The sequence below is a fragment of the Acanthaster planci genome, linkage group LG02 (assembly GCF_054643075.1).
Source record: "Acanthaster planci isolate LZ-2023a linkage group LG02, COTS_SCS, whole genome shotgun sequence".
Classification (NCBI taxonomy): Eukaryota; Metazoa; Echinodermata; class Asteroidea; order Valvatida; family Acanthasteridae; genus Acanthaster; species Acanthaster planci.
In genome coordinates this window covers 360,672-387,438 of record NC_141778.1, presented here as the reverse complement: position 1 = coordinate 387,438, position 26,767 = coordinate 360,672, and the positions used below count along the sequence as shown (strand labels likewise).

Genomic DNA, 26,767 nt, shown 5'->3' with positions numbered 1-26,767 from the left:
CCCGAAATACTAGTCAGTGCTGTGGATAACAAACTGTTTATTAAATGTATTGTAAGGGGGTAATTACCAGTTGGTTTAAGTTTCAGAAAATGTGACGTGTTGGTTTCTGTGGGTGTGTATGCCATGGTGGATAGACCAATGAGAACAGGTTGTCCAGCACATCAGCATTATTTATGGAGCTAATAAGTAACGTTACTGTTTAAAAGACTTCTGTGAGCCTACCTGCAACTCAAGTCATGTCTAATTTGGAGTATACAGCAGATTTCATCATAAGTATACCCGCCCTCAAAATAATGTTGAATCAGTTCGTCTATTATGAAAACTATTAAGGAATCACGCATTGTAAATAATTTATTATTTACATTCAGTTCTGTGGGATATCGTGCAGAGACAGACAGAAATATTACATAGGCTATAGACCTAACGTCAGGCCGTTAACGAATACAGTTACGTCTAGAGTAACTAAGTTATCGATGTAACAAAAATGGCATTATTTCATATACACGTCACTTTACCGAAGCCAGTCTTTAAAAATGAAAGAGTATTATTTTTTCTTTCAAGTGGAGTTCGGCGCAACTGCAAAAACGAATACATCTTCTAGTTCTACAGCTAAAATGAGAGTCAGGCACGATGGATCGATCGAACAAGTACATGGACATGTGAAACAATCAAGGGTCAAAGTTAAAAATACCAATGCGCAATCAAGACCAAAAAAAAGCAATCAAGACAAAAAAAAAAAAAAAACGGACGATGCACGACGGCAGATATGGAATTCCACACCACAGCGAGAGCAACAAGAACTCACGTCTATACAGCTTCGCTGAACTAGCAGAAACCCTAACAAAAACAAGCTCCGCCCACTTACGCGCTCGCCTTGAACACGCCCAAACCAAAGAGCTTACTACATGAGCATGTACCTACACAGAGCGCTGCGCCCCGCCCATCCTGTTTACGTCACAGGACATGTACACACTGCTACCCTTGTCTAGTCTCATTATTATGCACAACAAAAATTATGAAAGTTCGTACACTTTCCGCTACAATAGTTCTGGGCATTCGGCAGATCATTGTTGCCTGTATATCACATTACGACTAAACAAAGAAATTACTGCTTAACGGTTTTCTTTTATTATCTGGTCTATCCACAATCATCAATGGCAGTCAGTAGGCTAACTATGTGAAGTTTGCGGTGACACCATGTAATCAAATACTCTCTTTGAGTGTGTGTGGTTCTGAAAAGAACCGGGGTTCACTCGACGTTTCGAACAGTGTGCTCTGTTCGTCTTCAGGAGAAAGAGTGCCGAACTCTGGAGTGTGTGGGGCTTAAGTACCGGTGGAGAGGATTCAGTGCAGTGGAAACTCTTTGATGCGGAACAGCTTGGCTGGTGGTTGGATCCTAATCTTGTGGGTTACTGTCGGTGGGCTCAGTGAAGCATGTCATACTTGCCGTGGGTGCCGTGGGGGGAGGACAGTGGACCGTGGGTATAGGTGACCCATTGGTCTGTAGGGGGAGTAGGGGGCGCCAGATGTTGCTAATGTTGAAACCGATGTCTTGGGGTACTGTGTTGTGCTTGTAGATCTCGATGGCTTCTCTGATGCGTCTTGGGTGCCATCTGTTGACAGGAACAATGAGTTCTGCGTCTTTCCAGTTGATGATGTGGTCCTTGGCGTGTGAGTGTTTGACAATGGCAGATTTGTCATAGTCTCCTCTGCGTCCGCAGCCAGCGATCAGCCCACATCCTCCAAGCATCTAGCCTCTCTCTCCTGCGACTCCAGATCTCAAGCACCCGATCCCAGCTAGCTGCACTAGACAAGCAGATAGCCAGCACCCGCCAGATCCTCCAAAGCACGACCCAACCGAGAGACTTCACTAAGATCCAAACCCTAACCGATGCGTCCAGCCACCACATCTACAAGACCACTCGCCGCAAGCAGATCAAGAAGTTCTCCAAACTCTGCCTGACACGCCCCCTCCGGAATAGGCGATGTTCTATATCTCCTTTTTCATCCCCCCCGAGTCGTACAATAGGATCTTCTATATCCTTACGTACGCACAGCCCCAAGCCCCACCTCCACTCTCAGCAAGCCTTCAACAAGAAGACAGTGGTGAACCTCAGCCAGAGATCGCTCTCTAGCACCGAGAGCAAAGTCCTGTCTTTAGGCATGAACTTTGCCCTCCCGCCGAAGACGATCCCAGTTGAGGACATCATCCAGTCAACGGAGCCAGCGCTACAACACCTCAGCAAAACCGAAGCAGACGACGTCCGCATCCAGCTCTACCAAGCCCTCAAGCAAGCCAAGACACCCAAGACCAACATCTCAAAACAGGAACTCGCTGCAATCAAGAATCTGCGCCAAGGACAAGTCGATCCACATCCTGCCGGCAGACAAAGGTAATGCAACAGTAGTCATGGACAAGGTCGATTACGATAGGAAGGTCACAGACATTCTCTCTACCCCCACCTACCGTCCCCTCCGGAAGGACCCCACGCCAGCCATTGAACGTAAGATTGCCAGCAAACTATTGGCTCTCCAGCGTTCTGAGGCTATCCCTCTCCCGTTGTACAGACAACTGAGACCCTCTAGTTCCACTTGCCCCCGGTTCTTTGGCCAACCCAAGATCCACAAGCCCGACATTCCACTCCGTCCCATTGTAGCCTCACGAGGAGGTCCTACCTACAACACTGCGAAGCATCTCACTAAAATTCTCAAACCCTTGGTGGGTAACACCCCTCATCACGTGACCAACTCAGATCAATTCGTCCAACACATCCAGAACCTCAACCTACAGCCCAGCGATATCATGGTCAGTTTTGATGTCGTTTCCCTCTTCACCAACGTCCCCACAGGCGAGGCCTGCCTCATTGCCAAAGAACGTCTACAAAATGATCCCACTCTCTGTGAGCGCACAGCCCTCTCCCCCGACCAAATCCATGACCTGTTGCTAACCTGCGTCTCGTCGACCAGCTTCAGATGGAGAGACAAGTTCTTCGAGCAGTCGGCTGGGACCTCCATGGGATCTCCTCTATCCCCGGTCCTAGCTGACATGTTCATGGAGGACTTCGAGACCACGGCACTACTCTCCGCAGATCATCGTCCGAGCACCTGGCTTCGCTACGTAGACGACACCTTCATCATCTGGCCGCATGGACCCCATCACCTCCAATCATTCCTGAACCATCTGAACGACCTGCATCCCAGCATTAAGTTCACGATGGAACAGGAGGAGGGGAACTCCATTCCCTTCCTTGACGTCAAGGTCCATCGACGGGCAGATGGTACCCTCGGGCACTCCGTCTACCGCAAGCCCACCCACACAGACCGGTACCTCCACAGCTCATCTTTCCATCATCCCAGGGTGAAGTCCTCAGTCAACCGAACCCTGGTGCACCGAGCGTATAAGATCTGCGACCAAGAGCACCTACAAGATGAACTCCAGCACATAACAACGGCACTCCAACTCAACGGATATCATCAGCATCAAGTCAAAACCCAAGACCACCCCGGCTGTCGGGTCCCCTATACCCAAAGCCAACCCCCCAACTATAAGGCCACAGTCAACCTCCCATACTTAGGCAATACTTCACACAAAATCCAACGAATCCTCAATCAAGCCAGCATCAAGGTGTACCACTCCTCGACTAAGAAACTACAAGCCAGCCTGCAGACCCACAAGGACAAGCAGGAACACAAGACCAAGGCTGGAGTGTATAGGATCCCCTGTGAATGTGGGCAGGTGTACATTGGCGAGACTGGCAGAGATCTCTCCACCAGACTCAAAGAACACATTGCCCACGGACGCAGAGGAGACTATGACAAATCTGCCATTGTCAAACACTCACACGCCAAGGACCACATCATCAACTGGAAAGACGCAGAACTCATTGTTCCTGTCAACAGATGGCACCCAAGACGCATCAGAGAAGCCATCGAGATCTACAAGCACAACACAGTACCCCAAGACATCGGTTTCAACATTAACAACATCTGGGCCCCCCTACTCCCCCCTACAGACCAATGGGTCACCTATACCCACGGTCCACTGTCCTCCCCCCACGGCACCCACGGCAAGTATGACATGCTTCACTGAGCCCACCGACAGTAACCCACAAGATTAGGATCCAACCACCAGCCAAGCTGTTCCGCATCAAAGAGTTTCCACTGCACTGAATCCTCTCCACCGGTACTTAAGCCCCACACACTCCAGAGTTCGGCACTCTTTCTCCTGAAGACGAACAGAGCACACTGTTCGAAAACGTCGAGTGAACCCCGGTTCTTTTCAGAACCACACACACTCAAAGAGAGTATTTGATTACATGGTGTCACCGCAAACTTCACATAGTTAGTACTTTCGCCATGCATAGCCTCAAGTCCTATTTAGTCAGTAGGCTGTTATGTAAATAGTTGACTTTTCTTCATGTTACTGCAAATTGTACTATACCTGGCCAAAATAACTGATACATTGCAATGCTCCTTCACTGATACAGTACAATAGTGATGTAAGAATATCAGTCACATTTGCACCAGCATATTACTTGTATTGTATAATATGAATTTACCAATAATAACCAACAGACGATAATGAACTTTGTGTAAAGACAACCATATTTGCCTCGACTAACCAGAATATCTTATTTGCATAATTTCATCCCCGATATACATTTTGCAGAAGAGTAAACGAGCGTATTATTCCTGTGTCATAAAGGAGGGATACAATTACACGAGAATTAGTACCGGTTCTCATCTCGAAAGTCACACAGCAAAGTTTTGCCATCTGGCTATACACAGATACTTGTATAGGCTTACACATCGCTCTGTAAACGGTGAGTTTTCAAAACACTTTTTCGCAAAACGTCTTGTTATCAAGTTTGACAAATTTCAAAATCCCTTACTTGTGGAACTACTTTTATTTGAAGAGAATTCACTTGTGATATTCAAGCCCAATTTAGCAGCGTAAGAAGCAGTAATGCAGATCACAGAGACGGGAAATACGCCAGTGTAACTGTACTTTTAATTGTACTTTTTGATTTTCATTTCCTATCAGGTCCAGCAACTGTTGACAGTGATAGTACTACGTTTTTTGCCATGCTTCCTTGTAATCTTGCCGTGTGTCTGTGAGTTCAAAATGTCACATTTGTAAAAACCTTTTGAGGAGGAAGCAGCCATTGTGATGGTCATGGCTAGGCTAAAGCCATGAGTTTAGCATGAAGTGCTATTACGCTCAGAAAGAGGGGAAACGCAAGCGTTGTATAATGTTGCGACTTGCCCAAATGCAAATGCACCTTACATTACGGGCATGTGAGTGTTTTGTCACCATAACTGACGCATTCATTAGAAACAGTAAGTTGAAAGACCCTGCAGTTTGTGAAATGTGCGAACTTTAAGGCTCCTCTGTGGACGAAGTCACAGTTGATTATTGATATGTACATGTGCGATGTCATAAAATTGCAATATCTTATTATGGTGTTTATTACCTACATGTATGTGTACATGTATAAACTGTCATTTGCAAAAGTTTAGGACCACCTATACAAAATGCATTAACCTGAAGAAAAACCAAACTTAAACCAGTCAATCATGGCAACGTATGCTTATTTTCAATGTGTAACATTATTATCTTAGTAAAACATGATTTGAAATGTTAACAGCTTTATATTCAATATACCCTCCTTTATTGCTGATTACTTAGACTGGTGTTTTTTACCCATACTGCCTTATACAACATACCTTCAAAATTTCATTCAAATAGGCATATGGCACTACACTAATGCACCACTGTATTAACATTCAGTGAGACAATGTAATGCAGGCCTAGTGACACAAATACCAATAAAATTCAAGGTGGTCTTTACATCAACGACCGTAATGCATTCAAGTTACATCCATGTATTGGTTTTTTTTTTGTTACAGATGCGGCTGGCTGGGTTTACAGTCCTGGTGGTAAAATGCTGCTGTTTAAAATCAATTAGCATATTGTTAGTTTGGCAAACTAAATCCGTAAATATTACATTTAAAGACCAAATTTGAATTTCCGTTTCATTCAATGAGGCCTACTTATAGCAGAAGTTTTTTTAAATCTCAACAGCTTTCCATAAATTCATGATTTGTGCTCTGGCTGATTTACAGGTGAGCTGGAATGGAGTTACGGAGGAGGATCTGGTGGTAAGACTAATAACAGCCTGATCACGCTGCATAGACAAACAAAACAAGAACAAAAGTAAACAACAACAAATTAACGAAGAAAGAAAACACAAAATATGAATAGAAAGGCAAATCTGTCGAGCCAGAATGATTTTCCGAATGTTCAAAATTCTTGAGATGGAAATTAATCGATCTAGCAATTTAACAGTCTAAGCCATTTGACGAATTTGTGGAAAAGATTACGATGTCAATTCCTGCCAGAGTTGTTGGTTCGAGTTATGGGACTTGGATTCGTGTCCGACTCAAAACACTATTTTGTGATTTAATTGTGACTTCACGTTTAACTGCCACCTTGTGGCTTAACTTAAACTTGCAAAATAGGACTTGCTGTCATGTCTGCCTGACGGTATATAGTTTACGTGGAAATTAAACAATAAAGCGAATACAATGAATAAAGTGCATAAGTCCAAAACTTGTTGATGCCTTTCCCTGTTTGCCCATTACATTGGACAAACCAATATGCATATTGACACTATATTTAGACAAAGAGACTAATGACTTGCCTTGTGTTTGGACCAAATTAATTTCGACTTGACGCTGATATACAAAATAATCACTTGTTACTTGATCTTGACATGTAAAAAATGATTTGCAGCCACGTCTAGTCCCTTTCACATTTACCAGCATGGTAGAAGTTGTGCAGACAGCAAGTGCCTATGTTGCTTTGCTTTTTCAACAAGTAAAGAACACACCAAACCGAGAGATTTCATTTTGATATTTCCATGAAAAGCCCGTTTAACTGGATGACCATGTTCCCTGATAACTGCTCTGGTTAACATCAATCACCGATCAACATTGACACCAAACAAGCAAAGGAAGTTAATTTTGACTTCTTAAACCTCCAAGGCTTCTCTAGTAATGACAGGCCGGGAGATGTTTCGATGGCCGTGGAAAACAATGGTCACACCGGTACGATATGAAAAAAATGAAAAGAGATAAATACATAAATAATTGCTATGGTATTTCATTTAAGTTCTGGAACAACTCATGTTGTTTGGTCGGTTTAAAAACAGCGTTTCAACTACCGAGCTCAGAAATAAAACCCTGAAAACGGTAAACGAGGGTAAAGTCACTTTGGTAACAAGTATGCACGAAAGGAATTGTTGGAAATTTGGTTTGTAATTACTATTTTTTGTTCATATGGCAAAATAAAGCAAGAACCGTACCGGGGCTGAAACTTATAGGAAGTCGACTTTTTGGCTTTGCGCAGAGATGTCATATTTGATGTGTACGACATTGATCATTATTTTGTTTCAGAGAAGTTTTCAGTGTCCCTTTAACTTTATATAACGACAGTGGAGCTTCATATTGAGGGAGATTTTTTCATCGATGGGGGTGGCCTCCCAGGCAAGCAGTACAAAGTAGCTCAACTACACTATCACTGGGGTAACCCTAATGCACTTGGATCTGAACATGCTATAAACGGACGGAAATATGATGCTGAGGTAGGTACATGATATCTGCCGAATGATAAATGCCTGTAGCTGTTTGCCGAAATCCTGAATTTGTATAGAAAATCACAGCCTCTTGCTGGTTCCATCGTGGTTGGCCGAAACAAGGTAATAGAAAGCTCATTGTGGACAGATCGGCAGTGCATGCATACACGTGGTCACCATACACATAAATTTATGCCTGTGTGGTCATGTCACAGACAAATAAACGCATAGACCGCCAGGTCCTATCCAAAACTACAGGGGGGTTTTGTGATCTGCGCTGCGCCCGACTAACTTACTACAGGCAAATCTACCCCTCAGAATAGGAAATTTAAGCATAGTTGAAGAATTCCAGTCTTAAAATTCTATGAAGCCATGTTCCGATTGTAAAACCCTCTATTTACTTAATCTAGCCCACAGGAATTCAAAACAATGCGGTTGCAACATCTGAAAAAAGAGTTAGCAGCACAAAAGAGCAAAAAAGGTGAACGCAATGGGAGCACATGTAAACAAATACAGACAATGTAAGTGCGTTGCGCGTAATGCGCACTGGACGCGCTACCATCCATCGCTAGCACTTTGCTCATTATTTGCGCATACTTTTCAAAATCACAGTTTTACCAAAGATCGTATGCACAAGACCGGCGATCTATGGTTGCACTTGACCAAATACACGCCCATAGAAAATAGTGCAAAACCGGACCGAAATACCGCTGCCTTTTGACTCTCGTTAAGAGGTTGGCCTCAGTTTTTTTTCACTTGAAATTCAAGATTATGGCCAGCAGACAACTTTTTGTTTCCATGTTATGGGGGCCGGGGTAGCCACGAATTTCTTTTTTATTCGCCTTTTCCCAAAGATACCCCTAAAATAGTAGTAAAACTATGCGCTCAGCTCTGAATGTAGCCACCCGCCTCTATCCAAAATATACCTGCAATTTGGGGCTTTTTGTGAAAAAAAAACCGAACTGGAAACCATCAGTCCCAAATTCGGGTTTTATAGAAATATTTCTATGATCCCTCGTGATTATGGCATGTCTTGTTGTAAAAAAAACCGTGGGATCACAAAATATGAATGAGCTGCCGTATGCGTTTATATACTTAAAATTATGTCTGTAGGGTTATGCCAAGAGATCGTACAACACCGCAAGATGGATAACTTCACCGTGTAAAACGGAGTTATCGCATGGGCGCCATTTAGATAGAAATCCGGTTCGTAAGGGCTTCGTCACAAAGGCGGACGCGCCACGATTTGCAGGCTTCCATTGGACGATTACTGAGGTTGCGCTTTAACTTTCGGTTCCATGGTTCCATTTGAACGCTGATCAATTCATGTAACCCTATATGCAGCGCTCGTTCGCAGTGGGCGTGGTTTAAACTGAAGTGACGTCTAGCTTACGAACCGTTTATAATCGACTTTGGGTGCGTTCGATTAGCTTACACTTGTAAGTCAAACTTACACGAGAGCGTTCGTTTAGCCATCACGTGATCTTCCTGCCTGCTATGGTGTGAGCCACCACTACCCCAGCTGGCGAGCGGGTATGTGGAGGCTGCCCGAGTGTAATGACGTCACGGATGGACTGTCCGTGCATGGACATGATGGAACGTGGCGGGGACTTGACCTTTTTCCCAGAATGCCTTGGCGAATACACTGCAGCGTTTGATTCGCCTCATTTTGAGGCTTCCCTTGCGTGTACACTGGTGTGTTCAGGGAAGCCAATCGAACGCACCCATTATGTGCGTGACGTACTCACTTCGGTACTCCATAGACTGGATAGGACATTGCGCATTGTTTGTGTACAAAATGCTCCAGGAGGGTAGTGTGATGCTGTACGCTGTGCATTTCTGTTCAACATAATTTTTTTCTTATGGGATGATGGCTAAGCCCTCGGCCTCCCTCTCGAAAACAAGCCAAAATAAACAGAAAATGCAAGAATATCATTTCTTGAAACAACTGACCATTTTCTTATTAACTAACCCACTCGAAAGCGATGATATTAACCTGTTTGTGTCTTTTAATTCAGGTTTTTTTTACACCTTTTGTCTACGGTCCCGTTTTAGCAATATTTTCACCTTGGGTCGGTTCAGTCGTGGTTTGTTCAGTGTGTAATTCTTTGAGAATTCCGCCAGGACATGTATGTAATAGGTTTTGTCAGTATATATGATGTCCAAACTGTCCATGTGTTTTTCCGTCTGGTTTCGATGAGCCAACACTGAAAAATCATAAATAAAATGATTTTAATTTTACACACTCTCAGGAAAAATTGTACAAAATAAAATTCATTCATATCTTGAGTAATTTTTATTAAAAACCGATATGAAGCATACGGAAGTGTGAGAATCTTTTCTTTGAGAGCAAAATGATGAGCGCAGCTTTAAATGAGCGACCAAAATAACTTACTGCCGTTTTTAAAACAGACACTTATTAATCAGCTTAAAAAATTGAGTTCACAACCTGACTTAAAGATTTACATTTAATAACTACTTTCCGTCATAAAAAAAGTCAGTTTTAACTGAGAACAATGTAGACACAGTTTCTTTCATTGCGTTGGCTTTGAATTCCTTGTTTGTAACGCGAGCGGAGGTCAATGCATGTAATTCTATGTGCAATGCATGTGCAGTGGGTGTGGTTTAAACTGAAGTGACGTGACACTTACGAACCGGTTAATGTGTAGTAGAAGTGACGTCACACTTACGAAAGAGCTAGACAATGCCCAGTAGGGCATTGTACTCCAAATGTTGACTGATTACATTGCTTTGATATGATGAGAACAGTGAACAGTAGCTGAATCAAAGGAAACCTAAACTACGCGTTGGTGAATTGCTGAGGAGTCAGAAATGAGCAGTTTAATTGATTCATTATAATGCTTGAAAAGTTTCTTATTTTACATTTTTGACGGAAGTGAGCCTTAAAAACACATGTAGACTGGCATAATTCGGTCTCCATGTCTGGCCCCGTCGCCACTGTGAGTGATCAGAATTAGGCTCCTATTTCCCTTGGCCTTCGGCCTCAGGAAGAATCCTCATCTTTTGGTCGCTCATAGCCCCTCAGGGTGCACATACGTGCACTTGTGACCTCACTGTCAGTCCATATGAGTATATTACATGTAGTACTAGCAAGCCGGCATGCTCGACTGTGTTGACGAGAAATAACAAATCAGTGCTCTGAAATATGTGATGATTGCTCGGTAATCACATATTTCAGAGTACTGATTTTTTATTATATTCTCGTCGATATTCTGACACGGTGCTACGCAGCCCTTCCAGTAATGCTCGACTGTGTTATTTGATATCCGGTGCAACATTGCCATTTAATTATCAAACCAACGCATATTTGGAAGGAGTGTTTGTTAGATGAAATAAACATCAGTATTGTACAAATGTTTCCAGATGCATCTTGTGACATATGACACCAACTACACGTCCTTGAAGGAAGCTAAAACCCCACACTGATGGTGTTGCGGTATTTGCGGCTATGGTTCAGGTAATACTTTGACATAGAAGGTCAAGTTTGTTTTACGTGAGCACTTGCCTACACTGCAGCAGTGAGACGGGACACAATCCACCGAATTGGAAAGGATATGTGTAAACAAATCGTAAACTGAATTCATTTTAGGTCATCTGAAGAAAAGTGAAACAGAGTGCAATGTATATAGTGGTGTCCATTATATTTTGTTGCTCGTTTGTAAACCACTTATTATTCAAGCAGTTTCCAGGTTGACTGAAATGAGTCCACGTTGATGACGGCCAAGAAATAAAAGTTGAAATCATGATAACAGGCTGGTAATTACAACGCGACATGCGTTGTTAAACTTTTACAACCACTCTCATTTCCCACTAATTAACACAGAGAAATCTGAAATATCTAAATTAACATTTTACAGGTTGGACTCAAGCCAAACTTCGATGGATCCTCGTTCGATGAATTTATAAGTGGGATACAGAGCCTAGGCTCTAAAGGTAATCAGATTTTATATGGTTACGTTCTCAGTATTACAGACACAAAATATTTTTTCTGGAGTTTGTTAACATCATTAAAAGATTGAAATTTGTCTGGCGGGAGATTAGTACATCTTTCCTACCACAAAACTGAAGAGTCTGAGGGGCTTTCTCCCTGATAACATTGACTGGTTTTATCGATATCGTGGATCCTTTACAACACCGCATTGTGATGAACACGTGATCTGGACAGTGTGGGAACAGGCCATATTGCTTCCCCAAGCAAAGATCAGGTCAAAGGTTATGTAAAATCAAACCAGGGATTTTCATTTAAAAAGTTGCAAACAAAAAGGGAATTTTTGTTATGATGCGATCGATTTTTTGGCCCTCATTTGCAAACTCAGTTACGAGAAACGTGTTGGAAAGATACGCATCAAACTGAAAATGGGCGGGGCCTATCCAAACCCCGTTGACAAGAAGGGGCGGGGCGGGGCCTATCTCTAACCCTATGCACAAAGGTGGAGTATCAGTCTTTTTCTTATATCTTGCGTACGTAAGTACATGTAAGTACTGTCAAAATTGCCTAGTCGAGGTCACATTATGAGCAATAAATAAATCGTGGAGCATTTTGCACACTCCATTTTAACAGGCTGTGTGAGGCTTGACACTTTCTGACAAACTGACTTTGTCTTTTGGGAAACTAGATGGATGTATTCTACCACCTCTATGGCAACGAAGTAAACGACTTCACAAAGATTAAACTGATGGACAACTATCGTCCGTTCCAAGAAGTAAACGGTCGGGAAATCTTGCATTCTCATCGTAATAATTGGTGAATACAATGAATAAACACGAATGGCTGATATCGAGAGAGTTGACCTTTTATTCTCTAATTGCAATAACCATCAAGAGGTAATGGGGTTATTAAGAAATATTCCTTTACAATTGAGGTGACAGGATTCCAGTTATGTTACACTTAAGAAAATTTTAATGGGGCTAATAAGAAATATTCTTGTACAAATGAGCTGATGTGATTCCACTTATGTTACACTTACGAAAATCTTAATTTAAAACAACAGCTTGCAAAAGGACGTAAAACAAGATGAAATTAATTAAAGTAGGCCCTACATTTGGCAAGTTACAAAGCGTCATAACGAGCTTTTAGCTGATTTTCTAAAGTGCCATTAATGTAAAATTAAATGCAACCAATGTTTTTTAACATCTTGAAAATATTTACAAAGGTAATTTCTGCCCTTGGAAATACCCCAAAATTTGATCTACGTCGTTTTCCCTCGATTGATCATTTAGAATTCGTAAGTAAAAGTTATAATTGAAGATTGTTCAAAGGCAGGGATTAATTATTTGCCATTTGTCACAATTTCAAGAGAAACCTTCGGTAAATTTGAAATAAAAGGAACACATTATTTATATTGTACTCTTCATCATTAATTGTAAAGGAAACGGCACAAATGTAAAAGAAAGATTAAACGAATGGCATTTTGCATTTGAGCATGCGTTAATATTTTATCTCAATTTACTGTTTCAATAAATATAGATTAATATGACGAAATTCGTCTGTAAAATGCACATCCACCCTGGTGTACCAATATTTTGTTCAAAGATTACCCATACAATGTTCCAAAGCAAGCGATTCATAACCTACCGTCCGTTTCCAAAACGCTTTTAAATGAGTATTTGGTTAGAATTGGAGTAAACAATCAACGAACAACTCAGTACCAGTTTGAAATGCTAATTACTCGTTCACCATAACTTGCGCAGCACTGTAACTTCAAGTTGGAACTTACAGGTGTGAATCTTTAACGCACGTATGTTTCGACAAAGTTTGCCAAATTTAGAATTTAGTTGACCACTTTGGTTTGGGCGAGATGCAAGCTCTTGCTGGTAAATACAGTTTTAATGAGCTCTGATTTCGAAATGAAACATGATTGAGATATCAAGTCTATCAGCTTATTTCACAGACATCAATGGGGGGATTTTTATGAGTAAAAACGCAGTAGCTGATACAAGTCAGAGTTGTTGACTAAAGTCGTGTGACTTGGACTCGAGTCTGACTCGAGTCGCTATTTTAGTTGTACTTGTGAGTTGACTTGTAAATACCAGCTTTGATTTATTGTCACATTTAAACTGTTTTTTCCCCTCTTTTTTATCGAATGATTTGTGTATGCTGTTTTACAAGTAAAGAAAGTTTCCCGTAAAAACCAGTCTCTCGGTGTGTTTTATTTCCCTTACTCTCGTTGGTAAACAGTTTAAGCCTAATGAATATTAAATTAAGTGTATCTTGATTTCACTCTGTGTCCCAGTGTAGTTTATTAAGTCCTGCCAGTTATGCAAAGTGGATGAGTGTGTCTGCTGTCCAGGGAATGCATCTTTTGTTCAGTGCCATGGTAAGTCAAGTGTGAACATTTTTGTCAATTTTTCTTGGCGTCCAGTCAGGAGGCAGAGCCGGCAGAAGAAGGTTTAATCATGGAGGGAGGACACAAAATGAGTTTGAACTGCGCGGGCTACAACATCTGGCCAATCACCGCTTCCTGTCATTCCCATTATGTCCATAGCCAGAGCGCAGCGAATGCTTGCTACGCACCACCTCTTTCACAACTATTAAAGCCCCCCTTGCACCCCAAGATCGTCACCGCAATTTTTCGCTGGTAATCTGCATCCTTAAAAAGTTGTGCAGTAGAGTATAGGAGTTGAATATTCATGCGATCGTTGGTGCTTGGTATGATCTGACACTTAAATTTAATGCTTGCACAGTTGCTTGGATTGGGCTGTGTGCCGTTTTTATGTGCAGTTATTGCCACTTTCTTCTGGACTTATTTTTGGAATAAATAGCCAAGTTGCTTATGAGATCTTGTATTTTATTTCAATCATTTTTATGGCTGAATTTACACATAAAGGTATTTTTATGAGATTTCATGACCACTCCTTGTGATGAAACCGCGCATTTTGTTTTTCGTGAACTTAACTGTCCAGTGGTGGTCAACATATCGTTGGCCAGACTTAGCCAAATTCATGGAAAACTTTGAAAACTGATGTTTTGGAGTGGCAAAATAAAATTACAAACATGGCATGGATAATGGAAAGTGCATCAAAATCTTTATTAAAAGTAAATCTAATGCTAGATATTTTCTTTCTATTTCCCCGGTCACTGCGACAAGTTGCAGTTAATTGGAAAGTAAACTCCCAATATATTGCTAGAATATTACTGGCCCCACTTGTTCAGCTAAGCAGCAGGCAGTAATCAGGCACTTTTGGAATGTTTATCTGACCTGGCGGTGATGATCATGGAGCACTTTGACATGCCAGAGTTGTAACTCCTTCTGTGTCCTTCCTCCATGGTTTAATATTGCAGACCCCTGAACATGTGAAATGTTGTTTTCAACTCTGTTGGCAAAATCTGGAAAAAGAAAAGCTTGTCGAGTTAAATCAACCCCTGAGACGAGCAGACTTCCGAACTACCTGCAGTTATTTGCAAGGCTTCTAATCGTAAGTTAAACTTGTCTAATGTTATTCTCTTGAAAGTTTCACCGACTAGTATTTCTTTCATGGTCTTGGTATAGCTTGTTTGATTGGATATCAGACATGCAAGTGAACGCTGGTGTTTAAGATAAAATGAACGATTTTTTAAGGATTGAAATGACAAAAGAGACTGCTTTAATAAGTCCAATTTTGGTTTATAACACTGATTGTAGATGACACGTAGCAACTGGGTTTGAAGCTGGATTTCACGAAAAAAGGGTACTTCGATCCTTTTGCTGTTTCACCTGACCCATGGCAATCGTCAAAAGAGGCCTATAGTTACCATTCCGTCGTGGCCAAGACTTGGAGCTCGGAGTGACGTACAATGGTGGATCTCTGAAAGCATCGACCTCAGCAAAACCCTGTGAACTTGTATGCCTCAGGATCATCTGACCTTTGAATGTGATGCGCATTGACATCATAAACACTGAAAGTATGAACTGCTGGAAGATTAGGCTATGCCATTATGAAAATGGTAAATATTAAGTCCCATATAAAAGTGGTGTAAAATCAGATTCTAACGAGGAACTTTGATTTTTGGTTGTAAAAGACATATGTATTGAGAAGTGTAAACTGGTAATACCGTTTAAGTAATATCGAAAGTAAGAATTTTGAAAATTGTTAATTGTATTGAAAAGTCGATAGGAAGACGCTAAAGGAATTGAAATGTGTAGTGCTAATTGATATTGAGTGTTCCAACTACCTGCACAACTGATACTGAAGTGGTGAAAAGTCACAAAAGGTTGTGAGTGACAATTAGTGAGGGCATTGTGAAGGAAAGATATTTCTAGTTATGAATATTAAATTTGGCGTTGGAGAAATGACATTTATGTACTGTTTCCAGTTGAGATTATACACCAGCTGGGGAACTGAAAAACAGTGTTTATAGATGAAATATTCATACGTTAATACCATAAAGTGCACTGGAAATACAGATTGCCTTGAAGCGACGGCAAACCGAAATATTGTGAGTTGAAAAAGTTGGAGGTTCATCTGAATTTGAACACGCCGTAATTAATAGTGGACCTAACTGAATGAAGGCTTTGAACAAGTGTTTTGTCAATAGTCTGAAATGAAGAAAGTTGGTGTAGAAGGTTTTCAGTTTTGAATAATTCGAACAATATAGTTGTACCGGAGATAAGAGACCTTGCAATTTATCGAAAACTGAGCTTAAAAAAAGTCTTTCATGAAGGGGAATTAATTTAATTAAAGTTTTTAAAGGAAACAAAAGTCGGGTGGTTTTTTCATTTATGATTGTGTATGGCACAGTTATTCAACTTGCATTTGTCCGAAGGAGTCACCAAAAGTGACTATGTGACACTTGTGACTTGTGATTTGACTTGGAATTAAAAATTCCACAAATTCCACATAAACTATAGATGCATTTTGTTCACAATGTTATCAACCATATTTCTACTGGTCGAGAGGCCACCATGTGGCTTTGACGGTTGGTATTGCATCGGGTAGCTGTACACCACACCATGCAGTGCGAGCCATACGCAAGCCAATATCCATGTATTTATGCAGAACTACTCCCAAGAGGTACATACCATAGTATGGATTAAAAGGGTTCGAAAAAATGAAGTGAAATCGTTGAACAAAATTGATGGAAAGTATGATTTTTAAAACCTGTTTTGACTTGGTGGTAAAGTGAGCGGCTCAGGAGAATGGACACTGATCCTTGCCATGGGCCCGGGACATCAGACAGACATCAATTCCCTGATCTGTTTAAAACAGGCCAAGCAGCAGCGTATTCAGGTTTTGATGAGGGAGGGGCAAACTCAAAAGCAAAATGTAGCTTCGGTCTTACTCAAGAGGATGTTGGGGGAGAAAAATATCAATGGCCTTACGTTCCCGAATTCCTGCTTTTATTTCGTGGTGCTGTTTTTTAAGGGTTTCGGTGCTGATATTTGATCAATAAAATGTTTTTTATTAATATTTGATAAAAAAAACCGTCAGGGGGAAACCTTCCCCCCACCACTAGCTGAATACGCCACTGCGGCCAAGCATTATCATTAGGCTACTCCTATTGCAATGTAAAAATTGTTTTTAATACAAACCTCAAAAATGCGCCTTCACATCTCAGTTAACACCGTTTTCAATTTTTGTTTCACTGTTTTAAGGGCATTTTGCTGCACTGGTGGTATTTAAGCTAATATATATTTTCATATCCATGAGCATAACTGTGATGTTATCACTGGAAGACAATCTCAATGTTGCACTGGTTTATACACGAACTTGCTGAATTTTCAAGATTTTTCTGTCTTCAGTTTTTTCTTTGGTGACTCACTGTTGTGATAATACCAGCAATAAGCAAGAATGAATCCGTTCTCCGAAATTTTTACTGTGAGTTAAGTTTGGGTTCACTATTTGAACAGAAACCCTATGCAGTGAAACATGTTCCTGGATTACATTACAGCGACATCGCCCAAAGTTGTTTTGGAAAGCGTGGGCATTTTTATTGCTTTAAAATTTGCACTTTTCAATTCATTTAAACGAAATTGAATGGGATATCAAATAAATTTCATACACTGAACTTGCCCTAAAATGGCGTTTTAACATAAATTCATTGCGGCTACACTTTAAATCAGACCAAAGTACCTTCAAGTACTTCGAGTTCTAGCGCAAGCTGTACATTTGCTTTTCGATCTCTTTAAAAGCGCCTTGGATATATATCACAGTTTTCATTTCACAAAACATCTTCTGTATTCTCTGACACACTACATGTATATGACCTCCACTTTTTCGCTTTATATTACTATTACTGAGCTAATAAAAGTACTGCATAAAGGTGAAAATAGTATAGCTAACGAAATACCCCAAAGGAGATAGAAAAGAACAAATTGAAAAGCTTTAGATGATAATACTAAATTCACATATCACATATTACTCATGCGCCAACTCCGAAATAGTTAACTTGTTGTCCTGTCAAATTGCGGCCAAGATATAAACTGACTACAGATAGAAGGACTGTAATATCCATGCCGTTATGTTCTGGGTCGAGCTCCTTTGTGAAGTGCAACAGGCGGTCCCAGAATTCCTCATGGTCAGTGTTCTTCTGTCGCGAGAGGGCGTACATAAATTGGAACCAGATGTGATCCACATTAAGACCACCAACCGCCACGAGAGGCAAGATCAAGACCATGAACTTCTCACTAAATATGAATATATTGATTAACAGATTTTCCTCTGCCAAACACCTCTTGTTGTCACTGTACACGTTGTAATTCCAGCTAATGTGAACGGTAACACCCAAAACACCAGACGCGACAATAAAAGGCATAAGGCCAGCCATGACGTGGCGGAGAACTGCTAATTCACGGTGGATCTCAACGATACGGCGCCGACACCAGTCTAATCTGCCCTCATTGTGCTTGATAAAAACCAACACAAGGTTCAATTCAGCTGTAAGACCTTGACGGATGACCAGCACATAATGCCAAAACGATGCGTATGATGGTAGACAAAGAACAGCCGTAACCACGCCCAAAACGGTCTTGACTAACAAGAAGCCATGATAATCAGGTGACTCGATGAGATTTCCTGCTGATTCTTTATTCAACCCCTCTGTGCAAGACGATGTTGAGTTATCAGTCGAAATGAGATATTGGACAACATTAAGGACCTGAAAGAAAACGTTGACAACCGCCCATACCATGCTGAAAGTAAGAAACAACGACGCTGGTAACCGAAGCTTGCTACCAGATAAACATCGCAGTCGCCGTGCGACGTAGTCAACATGAAGCATATTGTACCAATGACCAGCTTTCCCTGGTAACCGACTGAAGTAATGCATGGTCCACGAGGCCATGCAAACAAAGGCAACTCCAACAAGGATAACACTGTAAGCCAGAAATGACACCAAGTGTGTGACGCCCCTAAGCTGGCCCCAGAACTCGTACAGATACCAACCAATGGTGCCTACGCCACACACCAGGAACAGGAAAACAAACAAGAATGACAGGATACCAAAGAGACGATTTTTCAGCCATCGTGGAACTGGGAAGAAAGAGAGAAAAAATATGTTTCCTGCTCAAACGCCTCATGGTTAATTATGACTTCTGTTTATCGCAGCTGCTTTTCAAAATCTTAACAAATAAAGGCCTACATGTTTAATATATTGAATTGTCTGTGGACTTTGGCAAGGAACAATTTGATCATTTTCTGCGCTGACGGCCCCCTCCCCATAAAACGACAAGAACATAATCGGTACCTACACCCATTCGTAGATCCTCTGGAAATGTTACGACGGAATGCACTCTACGAATCATTGTTGGACGCAAACAAGTCACCATTTGCACGGTAAAGCCACTAAGTCAATTGATCGACAGGAAAATATGAAGTTATCACACAAACCCACTGTTACAGCTTGAGAAGAAACCACTATTTAAATGCATGCTCGATGTGCATACCTGCAGTGGAATAATCGCCGACCACCATACTGTCCGAATTCCATAAGAGGCTCAAGCACACAGCACATCTACGGCCAGGTCTCTCTCCAATTGTCATCATGTCGTCCTCTGTACAGTGATTGGCGTTTTCATCCAAATCTTTGTCACATTTGTCTGTCCAAGTAAAGGAACATGTAGATTTTCTCATAATATTCGTGTTTAAATGTTAGGTTACTGACTGATGTATTTCTTGAATAATATCAAATAGTTTCCATAGCAAAACATTCATCAAGAAACGTTTGTGTAACAGCTACAAAAGCTCCTACGCATTTCACAGCTTAAACTTTATTGTAAATGGAGCTAAACCGATTTGAAATGAGGTATCTAACAAGGTGCATATCCAGTGGGGACAGGGGTGGAGTCAACCGCACCACTGCTCTGACACACCGTGGAGGAAGGACACAGGAGTTACAACTCTGGCACATCAAAGTGCTCGATGATCATCGCCGCCCGGTCAGACCACGAACAATAGTAAACATTCCAAATATGCCTGATTACTGCCTGCAGCTAAGCCGGACAGGTGGGGCCAGTAACATCGTAGCAATATTTGTGGTGTTTTCTTTGCAATTAACTACAAATTTTCGCAGTGACCAGGAAATAGAAAGACAAAATACATTAGACTTAATACTTTTGCCGTCGTGAATAATTTTTGGTAAAGATTTTAATGCACTTTTCCATTTTTGCGCTGTGACGAATGACAACGCCTTGACCAAGGCTAAATATGAGATGGAGAGAAACCCCCTGCTTTGTTGGTCATTGTCTCACTGGAATCTGAGGAATTCTGTTCAGATATGGGGGGGGGGGAGTGTTAAATAACAATGGTCAAGAGTGTGTATAGCAATTGGACATGTTGGGGGGTGGTACCCCTTGGTGTCATTTCTTGCTGGATATATCCTCCATGGACACACATACACACGAACCCGAGCAAATCCTTTTGTATATTTTATAACTATAAATTAAATTTACAATTTACCTAATGTAACTTTGTACTATTTCTATTGTTTATCCCTAACTTGCCAGTGGGCATGTAATTCTCCCCTTCACTTGACCTTGTAACTTCCGTTATCTTCCTTTGAGTAGATTATTATTATCGCCAAACGATTTTGACTATCTTTGCCTATTAATGATGTCAGTCGCTATCAGTCTGTCGATATAATTCCCAAGGGGTGGATCAAAAAGGGGGGGGGACTTTAAGGGTCAAATGCGACCGAACAGTTGGAAGCCCTTAGTACATAGTCACAACGTTAACGCAATGAAGCTAAGTTTAGGCAGTTAGGAAAGGGGGCATACGTGGTGCACCCACCTCTAAATCCATAACCGTTCTTTGTCGTGGCTGTTTGCATTGTGTGACGTTTGTCAGTTTGTCCATCAGCATGTCTATCCGTGTACCTCTTGTTTTATTGTCTGTTTTGTTTTGTCAGCTATCAACCTGAATAATTAATATCGATCCTACATGGATAATGTCCGCCTTGATCAATAATACCCTTTCTGATAATCTGATTAATGCAAACCTATGCGAGTTTAGCTTTTAAATATTTTTAATTATATACAACCATTAAATTTTGCATAATAATAGATGCCGAGATGTTTATATTTAAAATAATCTTTGATGTCTTTACAAGTCATATTTAATTAGTTTGAATTGTATTTTTTGTGAAGCAAGCGCCTTGTGTATCAACCTATGACGCATGGGCATCATCATTTTTCAAAAGGAGGGGGGGGGACAATATAAAAAATCCTGATCTTAAGTTTTGTCTCCGCCTACAAAATGTAGACTGCATACAGAGGTACACTTGGACTTCGCTTTGATGGCCTTATTTCTTACGAAATTATCCAAATCTGTCGCCTTTTGCGGTCCCGTGGAAGTTTAAAAAACGCAGCTCTGGCGTTCGTTGAGTGCTTGGGAAACATAATGGAACACAGCAGTTCACATGGACCATTTTGGACGATAATCGGGAATTTTCGTTCTTTTTTTTCGTGTCAGGTCGATACACCCGCCATAATAAATGTTACACATAACGTGTCACATCGACGCGTTCCTGCAATATCCCCACCTTCCACCCACAGTGCACCGCGGTAAACACGGCATTACGTTATTATGTTGTAGGTCTAATTATGCGAGCACGAATCCCTAATGGCGCTTGAGAGCCCCTGAATGTTTTGGATTCCAGATGACCTGTGGTGCGATCTGAGACAAGGTCTTTCTTGAAAGTTTTTATTTTTTTACACTCTAAGAAAACATTAGTCAACATTGCGTAAAAATTTACTCTTTTGTGACAGTAAGAAGGGAACATGGTTGTTAAAAGGGTAAACTTAACACAACAGATGATTTGTACAAGCTTACTCTTTGCCTGTTTAGTTATTTTACCCCAAGAAAGTTTCGAAATTTCTTACTCCAAAAACTGTTTAAAAATAATTTGCGCCCATCCCCTTTTTAAAGCGTTTACGCACATGCTGTGCTAGATTTTACTCAAGCATTGGGCAAAATGTTTGGAAGCCTTTAATAAAAGTTTTACGAAGGGTAATTTTTACGCTCAATCTGCTTCAATAAAAATGACACGAAATATAAAGGTTATTACTTAAACCAAAGGCAATTTTTTTTTACTTCCTGGAATTCCAGACAATTTGCCTTATCTAGTGTTGATGAACAGGGATTTTTTTGGCAATAATCCTGTGCAAATGGTAGGTCTAGCTGAATTTAATCTGAAGATATGGCTCATTGAGGCTGCCACGTACATAGCTGGTTTGTCCACTGGAACTTCCTACTCTCAGTTATTTTCTGTCTTCAGCATGCCTCCCTTGGATTCTAATAGTCTTATCGTTAGGGCTTCGTCCAGCAGGTGTTTTACTGCATATTGTCCAGTGGCACACCCCCGGGGGTGGGGGGTAAAATGCCACTTGGAAGCATGTCACTTGTTATCCTTTATTTCGAATGTTCCAGTATTTTAGAAATAATATACCACCACCTAATTCAGTTGGGACGTCGGTCTTTACTACATTAAGACTGACATATTCTAGAGGTCATCGACTTCACCCGGGCTGAAGACGTCCCCTTGGACAAGTCAACTTTCCTAATTCCACCTACAATTATGGGCCATACCTTGAAACCAAATTGAGCTATTTTATACTTACCATTTTCAGGATTATTGCTAAACACGACGTGTAACAAATTGTTTATCGGGAAATGTGCAAACAGTCACCCTAAACTTAGACTACTTTCCTTTCGAACCATGACATCACGAGAACATAATCTAATGCGTACATGTACTGCGTACAAACGCGTATTGCTTGGGTGTACATGTATTGTGCGTCCTTGTGTGCAGCTGTTAACGAAGCATGCGCATGCGCTGTTGGATTCATCCCCCACATCACAGTCATTAATACAACTAACCCCGTGTTGATCAAGATCATGCGCCGGGTTAGAAATTACACATTTCACAGTACGGATTACTACATTTATATGGATGCATTGTCAAAATTTAGCTTTTTTTAACACGACAACCTTAACCAACCAAAATTTACGCTTTGTGTAAGAAGAAACCTCCGTCAGATGTAAATAAATCTGTTTTAAGCTTCAAGTTTCCTGACTTATAAATTCACCGCACCAAACACCAAACGGTGTATGTGAATCAACATTCAAATTTTTCTATCTTAAATTTGGGCTATATGGTAAAAACATCGCCCAACAATCGCAGTGTGGTACAGGTAATTTATCTTCTAAGTATCATTGATCACGTGTCTTTCGTCGACATGTTTCAAATCATTGGTTATCCTGATCAGTTTTGGATGAACGAATCAAGTGTGGTGAGAATATTTTCAGCAATGAGGAAGAAAAAGAAAAAATTGAATTGATAACTGCCGCTTGTTTACGTGTAACGCAATTAGCGAGCTCGCGCGCCGGGCAGAAATTTTCCCGCAATGCTTTACGCGTCGTCAGCTGAGACCCGTGTGACGTATTTCCTTCACTTAAATCAGAAGAGTGAATTTTAAATTTTGGAGTCATTAATCAGCTAATCGGAAATATGAATCAAATCCTCTCTCCCTGTTCCCACGCTGTTTTTTTGTTTTGTTCTCTCCTATACTATGTGCGGGATGACTTGCTTCCGAGCAACAGTAATTAAATTTACTTTTGTCTTCTCTAACCCGCAGAATAGGCCTTCTCGTTTTGTTCTGTCTTTTCTTCTGAAAGGGAGGGGTGTAAGTGATCATTTCCAGGTTCACATACCTGTGTGCCTCTCTCATACATCAAGCTTCGTCTCATTCTTATCACACCCCATCTAGTTGCCCTCACCTAATCTTTTCCTGTGCATATTGCCTGTTTACCCTGTATATGCGCCTTATATATGTATGTTTACCTTGTACAGTTTTTTTATGCTTTTTTCTGGTTGGGTTTTGCTGTGTTTTTTTTTTTTTGGATGTCCGTTTTGTTGCTGAGGTCAAATAAATAATAATGATAAATGAAGGCCTAATGCCCCTATGTGTTTTTTTATTAAGGGGCTGGCAAAGAGGGGTGTATAGACAAACAGTATGCTACCCCCCCCTGAAAGTGGGAGGATATGTCCCCCGTCCCCCACCGATGGACGCCCAGGCTTTGACACATTTGGTGCTTTACACGAATCAATCATTTTTATAAAGAAAAAATAAATGAAATAATAATAAAACACAAAAAATAAAGTCTTATGTGTTGATATTTGTACACCTGTAACACTGTAGCGCTTTACCAGTGTGTCCACCTGTCCGTAACAATCGTGCATACAAATATCTAAGGCTTGACACCGCCCCCCCCCCCGACCCTGATACTTTTCGCACGGGGATAGGGTTCAAATTCTTATACAGCAACTACTTGAGCCCTTTTTAAATCAAGCTAAGAGATCCGTGAAAAGAATGAAAATGGGTACCTGCATTTGCCAATAAAAACACCAAGTACTAATTGGTCAATGTAGAAAACATAGATACAAATTCCTGAAACAAATTCACATCGGCTGAACAATGCTTGAGGGTGAAAAATCCCATAGCCATCCTATCTCAATGAACGGCTCCGTGGTTCCATTCTGTTTTACCTGATGTACAACTCAAGAACATATTTCAGGAAAATCATGCACGCGGTACCGTAGCTGCAGAACCTATACTAGGCCCAACACTATATTGGCACAGCATATCATGTACCTTAATATCGTTAACACTCACCCAATTTGTCCTCGCGGATTTTATCTGGATTGCACAGCAAGCATTGTTTGGTCGCATCAATTTCGTCGCCCTTGAATATTCCCAGAAGAGTCCATGATAGCACCAAACCCTTAGGCCAAGCGGGGCTTCTCAGCAGACTTTCATCCCCTATATCATCCATAATGACGAACTGCTTGTAAATCTAGCGATATATTGTACACGACCAATGCTGCAAGGAATCTAGCACTGTCAACGAAATGCGCCTTTTAAATAGGCCAACTGTAGGATGAGCAAACAAAACTCGAAACCTTCCAACTGTTTATGTGTAGCTGGAAATTTCCGTGTTAGGCGATACATTTCATGTGTACTAGTGTGTCCATAAAATAGGTGGAGAGAAAGAGGAAGTTCCTGAAGATAATTTAAGACGGCGTCGTGCAACAAAACTAATTATTAAAGTACAGAAAATGTTGACTACATGTATTATTGATTTGGCATGTTCCTGTCTTTCTGCGGCAGTATTCTTTTTTTCAGAATTGCTCTTCAGGGTTATATAATACGCATGGCATTTTACACATAAACACGTCTTTACTACAAGAGCTTCTACAAGTGCTTTGCAAAATAAGGAAGCTGTTTAAAAAATAAACTTGAGCAAAGGTTTCCGTTGTGATTACTATCGTTGCGAAGGTTTCCCTCTAACTGTAATAGGCAAAGTTAGGTACTGTCCCGTTCAATGAAAGTTTGGTTTTAATTTCAGGCATCAAAGGATTACACTGTTCAATAAAACCGAGAAACTTCCTTTTTGTTCTCTAAACTGAGAAAACTAACCAAACTAAGCCAAACATACACATGGATGTTTTCATTTCTTCGTGTACATGTGAGCAGTCTGACCTTACTGGAAGACAACACATGTATTTCATTTCCACTCTGATCACAAGTGTTGCCAACAAGGCACTGCACTAAAAATAGGCTTATATATAGATTTGCTCCAATGACCTCTATTATCAACTAATTTATTTTTAATGCCAGCAATGATATTTGTACAAAGATCATTTGTACATAAAACGAATTGATTCATTTACTGGGTAGCTGTTGATACAGGCGATCGTTTAAGAAATTGCAGAAATAAGAAAGATGCTGAAGATGAAATAAGGAAGAACCAAGAACAGAATGAACATTCTGGTAACCTGCAATCCCGTACAGTCATTTAAGAAATAATACTGAATAGTGTCCAAATGTAATTCACAATACTTTTCTATAACTTTAACGAAAAGGAAATTGGTAAGATTTCCATATGAAAATACCACTAATTTCCCCCGCCAGGCCTTGTTAGCCCTCAGAAAGCAATCTTATGTCCTAAAAAGTCAAATTTAGCAGTGAGAAAATCGAAGCATTTTCTCAGAAAACGCTTAGAATTTTTTAGACCAGCTTATAGGGTTTGTGCACAGGGTGTCAAGTGACATTTGTATATGAACTCACTCCAGGAAATCTTCACGGGAAGCAGTATCTTTAAGATAGAATGAAACTGAAAAAAAAAGAAACCTGAAATTTCGAGTTGACACCACACGTATCAGGTAATTTTATATAAATCAAGGTTCAATTAAGTGTTGATTTAATAATCCAACTACAGCATGTGGAACATTGAAACTCTTTCAATCAGGCTACGGTCCACAGACGAATTTCATCAATTGAAAGACTTCCCCAAGACTTGAAAAGAATTGATAAAAATTGCAGCTCTAACTGAATTGCGCACTTGACATTCACTACACAAACGCATGTCACAGAAAGGCGCCCTCACGCACGATGAAGCAATATATTTTATGTACAAATGACCCTTCCTTGCCCTATTTTCTAGTACAGCAAACATGCGGTAATTCGGAACCACCTTATAGACCAATACGGTGACAAGAATGAATCAGGAGCCATTACTGCGGCGTCCCCACATGCGTTAGCAAACGAGATGCACATGGTTCCTCATCAGCCAATGGGAGTACACTAACCAAAATCACGCGCTCGTCAACCTTAGGAATGCGCGCCTGAGTGACA

General features: G+C 40.8%; 2 protein-coding genes, 1 long non-coding RNA gene and 1 pseudogene across 4 annotated transcripts in view; 2 read left to right on the top strand and 2 right to left on the bottom strand.

The window, feature by feature from the left end:
* LOC147799767 (uncharacterized) overlaps positions 1-26,767 on the bottom strand; it is a 70,330-nt gene that overhangs the window by 32,440 nt on the left and 11,123 nt on the right. The window lies entirely within an intron of this gene.
* On the top strand, positions 2,410-4,188 carry LOC147799768 (uncharacterized). Its single transcript, XM_087133427.1, has one exon. The coding sequence runs from the start codon at positions 2,411-2,413 to the stop codon at positions 4,088-4,090; it is 1,680 nt and encodes a 559-aa protein (XP_086989553.1). The 5' UTR covers position 2,410; the 3' UTR covers positions 4,091-4,188.
* LOC110987405 (carbonic anhydrase 3-like) lies at positions 5,168-13,079 on the top strand (annotated as a pseudogene). Its single transcript, XR_015424450.1, has 9 exons — positions 5,168-5,298; positions 5,911-5,940; positions 6,127-6,160; positions 6,929-7,110; positions 7,498-7,646; positions 11,022-11,115; positions 11,516-11,609; positions 11,695-11,870; positions 12,275-13,079. The product of XR_015424450.1 is annotated as a carbonic anhydrase 3-like (transcript).
* On the bottom strand, positions 15,452-24,989 carry LOC110987393 (uncharacterized). The gene is made up of 3 exons (XM_022250089.2): positions 24,746-24,989; positions 19,520-19,672; positions 15,452-19,106 (listed from the first exon to the last, which is right to left on the bottom strand). The coding sequence occupies exons 1-3, from the start codon at positions 24,903-24,905 to the stop codon at positions 17,998-18,000; spliced, it is 1,422 nt and encodes a 473-aa protein (XP_022105781.2). The 5' UTR covers positions 24,906-24,989; the 3' UTR covers positions 15,452-17,997.

Coding starts and splice junctions, on each gene's coding strand:
- LOC147799768 (XM_087133427.1), top strand. CDS start 2,411: ATGGACAAGGTCGATTACGATAGGAAGGTCACAGACATTCTCTCTACC.
- LOC110987393 (XM_022250089.2), bottom strand. CDS start 24,905: ATGGATGATATAGGGGATGAAAGTCTGCTGAGAAGCCCCGCTTGGCCT. Junction 19,673..24,745: donor AATCCGCGAGGACAAATTGG/GTGAGTGTTAAC, acceptor TTACTTGGACAG/ACAAATGTGACAAAGATTTG. Junction 19,107..19,519: donor CGGCGATTATTCCACTGCAG/GTATGCACATCG, acceptor CTTTCTTCCCAG/TTCCACGATGGCTGAAAAAT.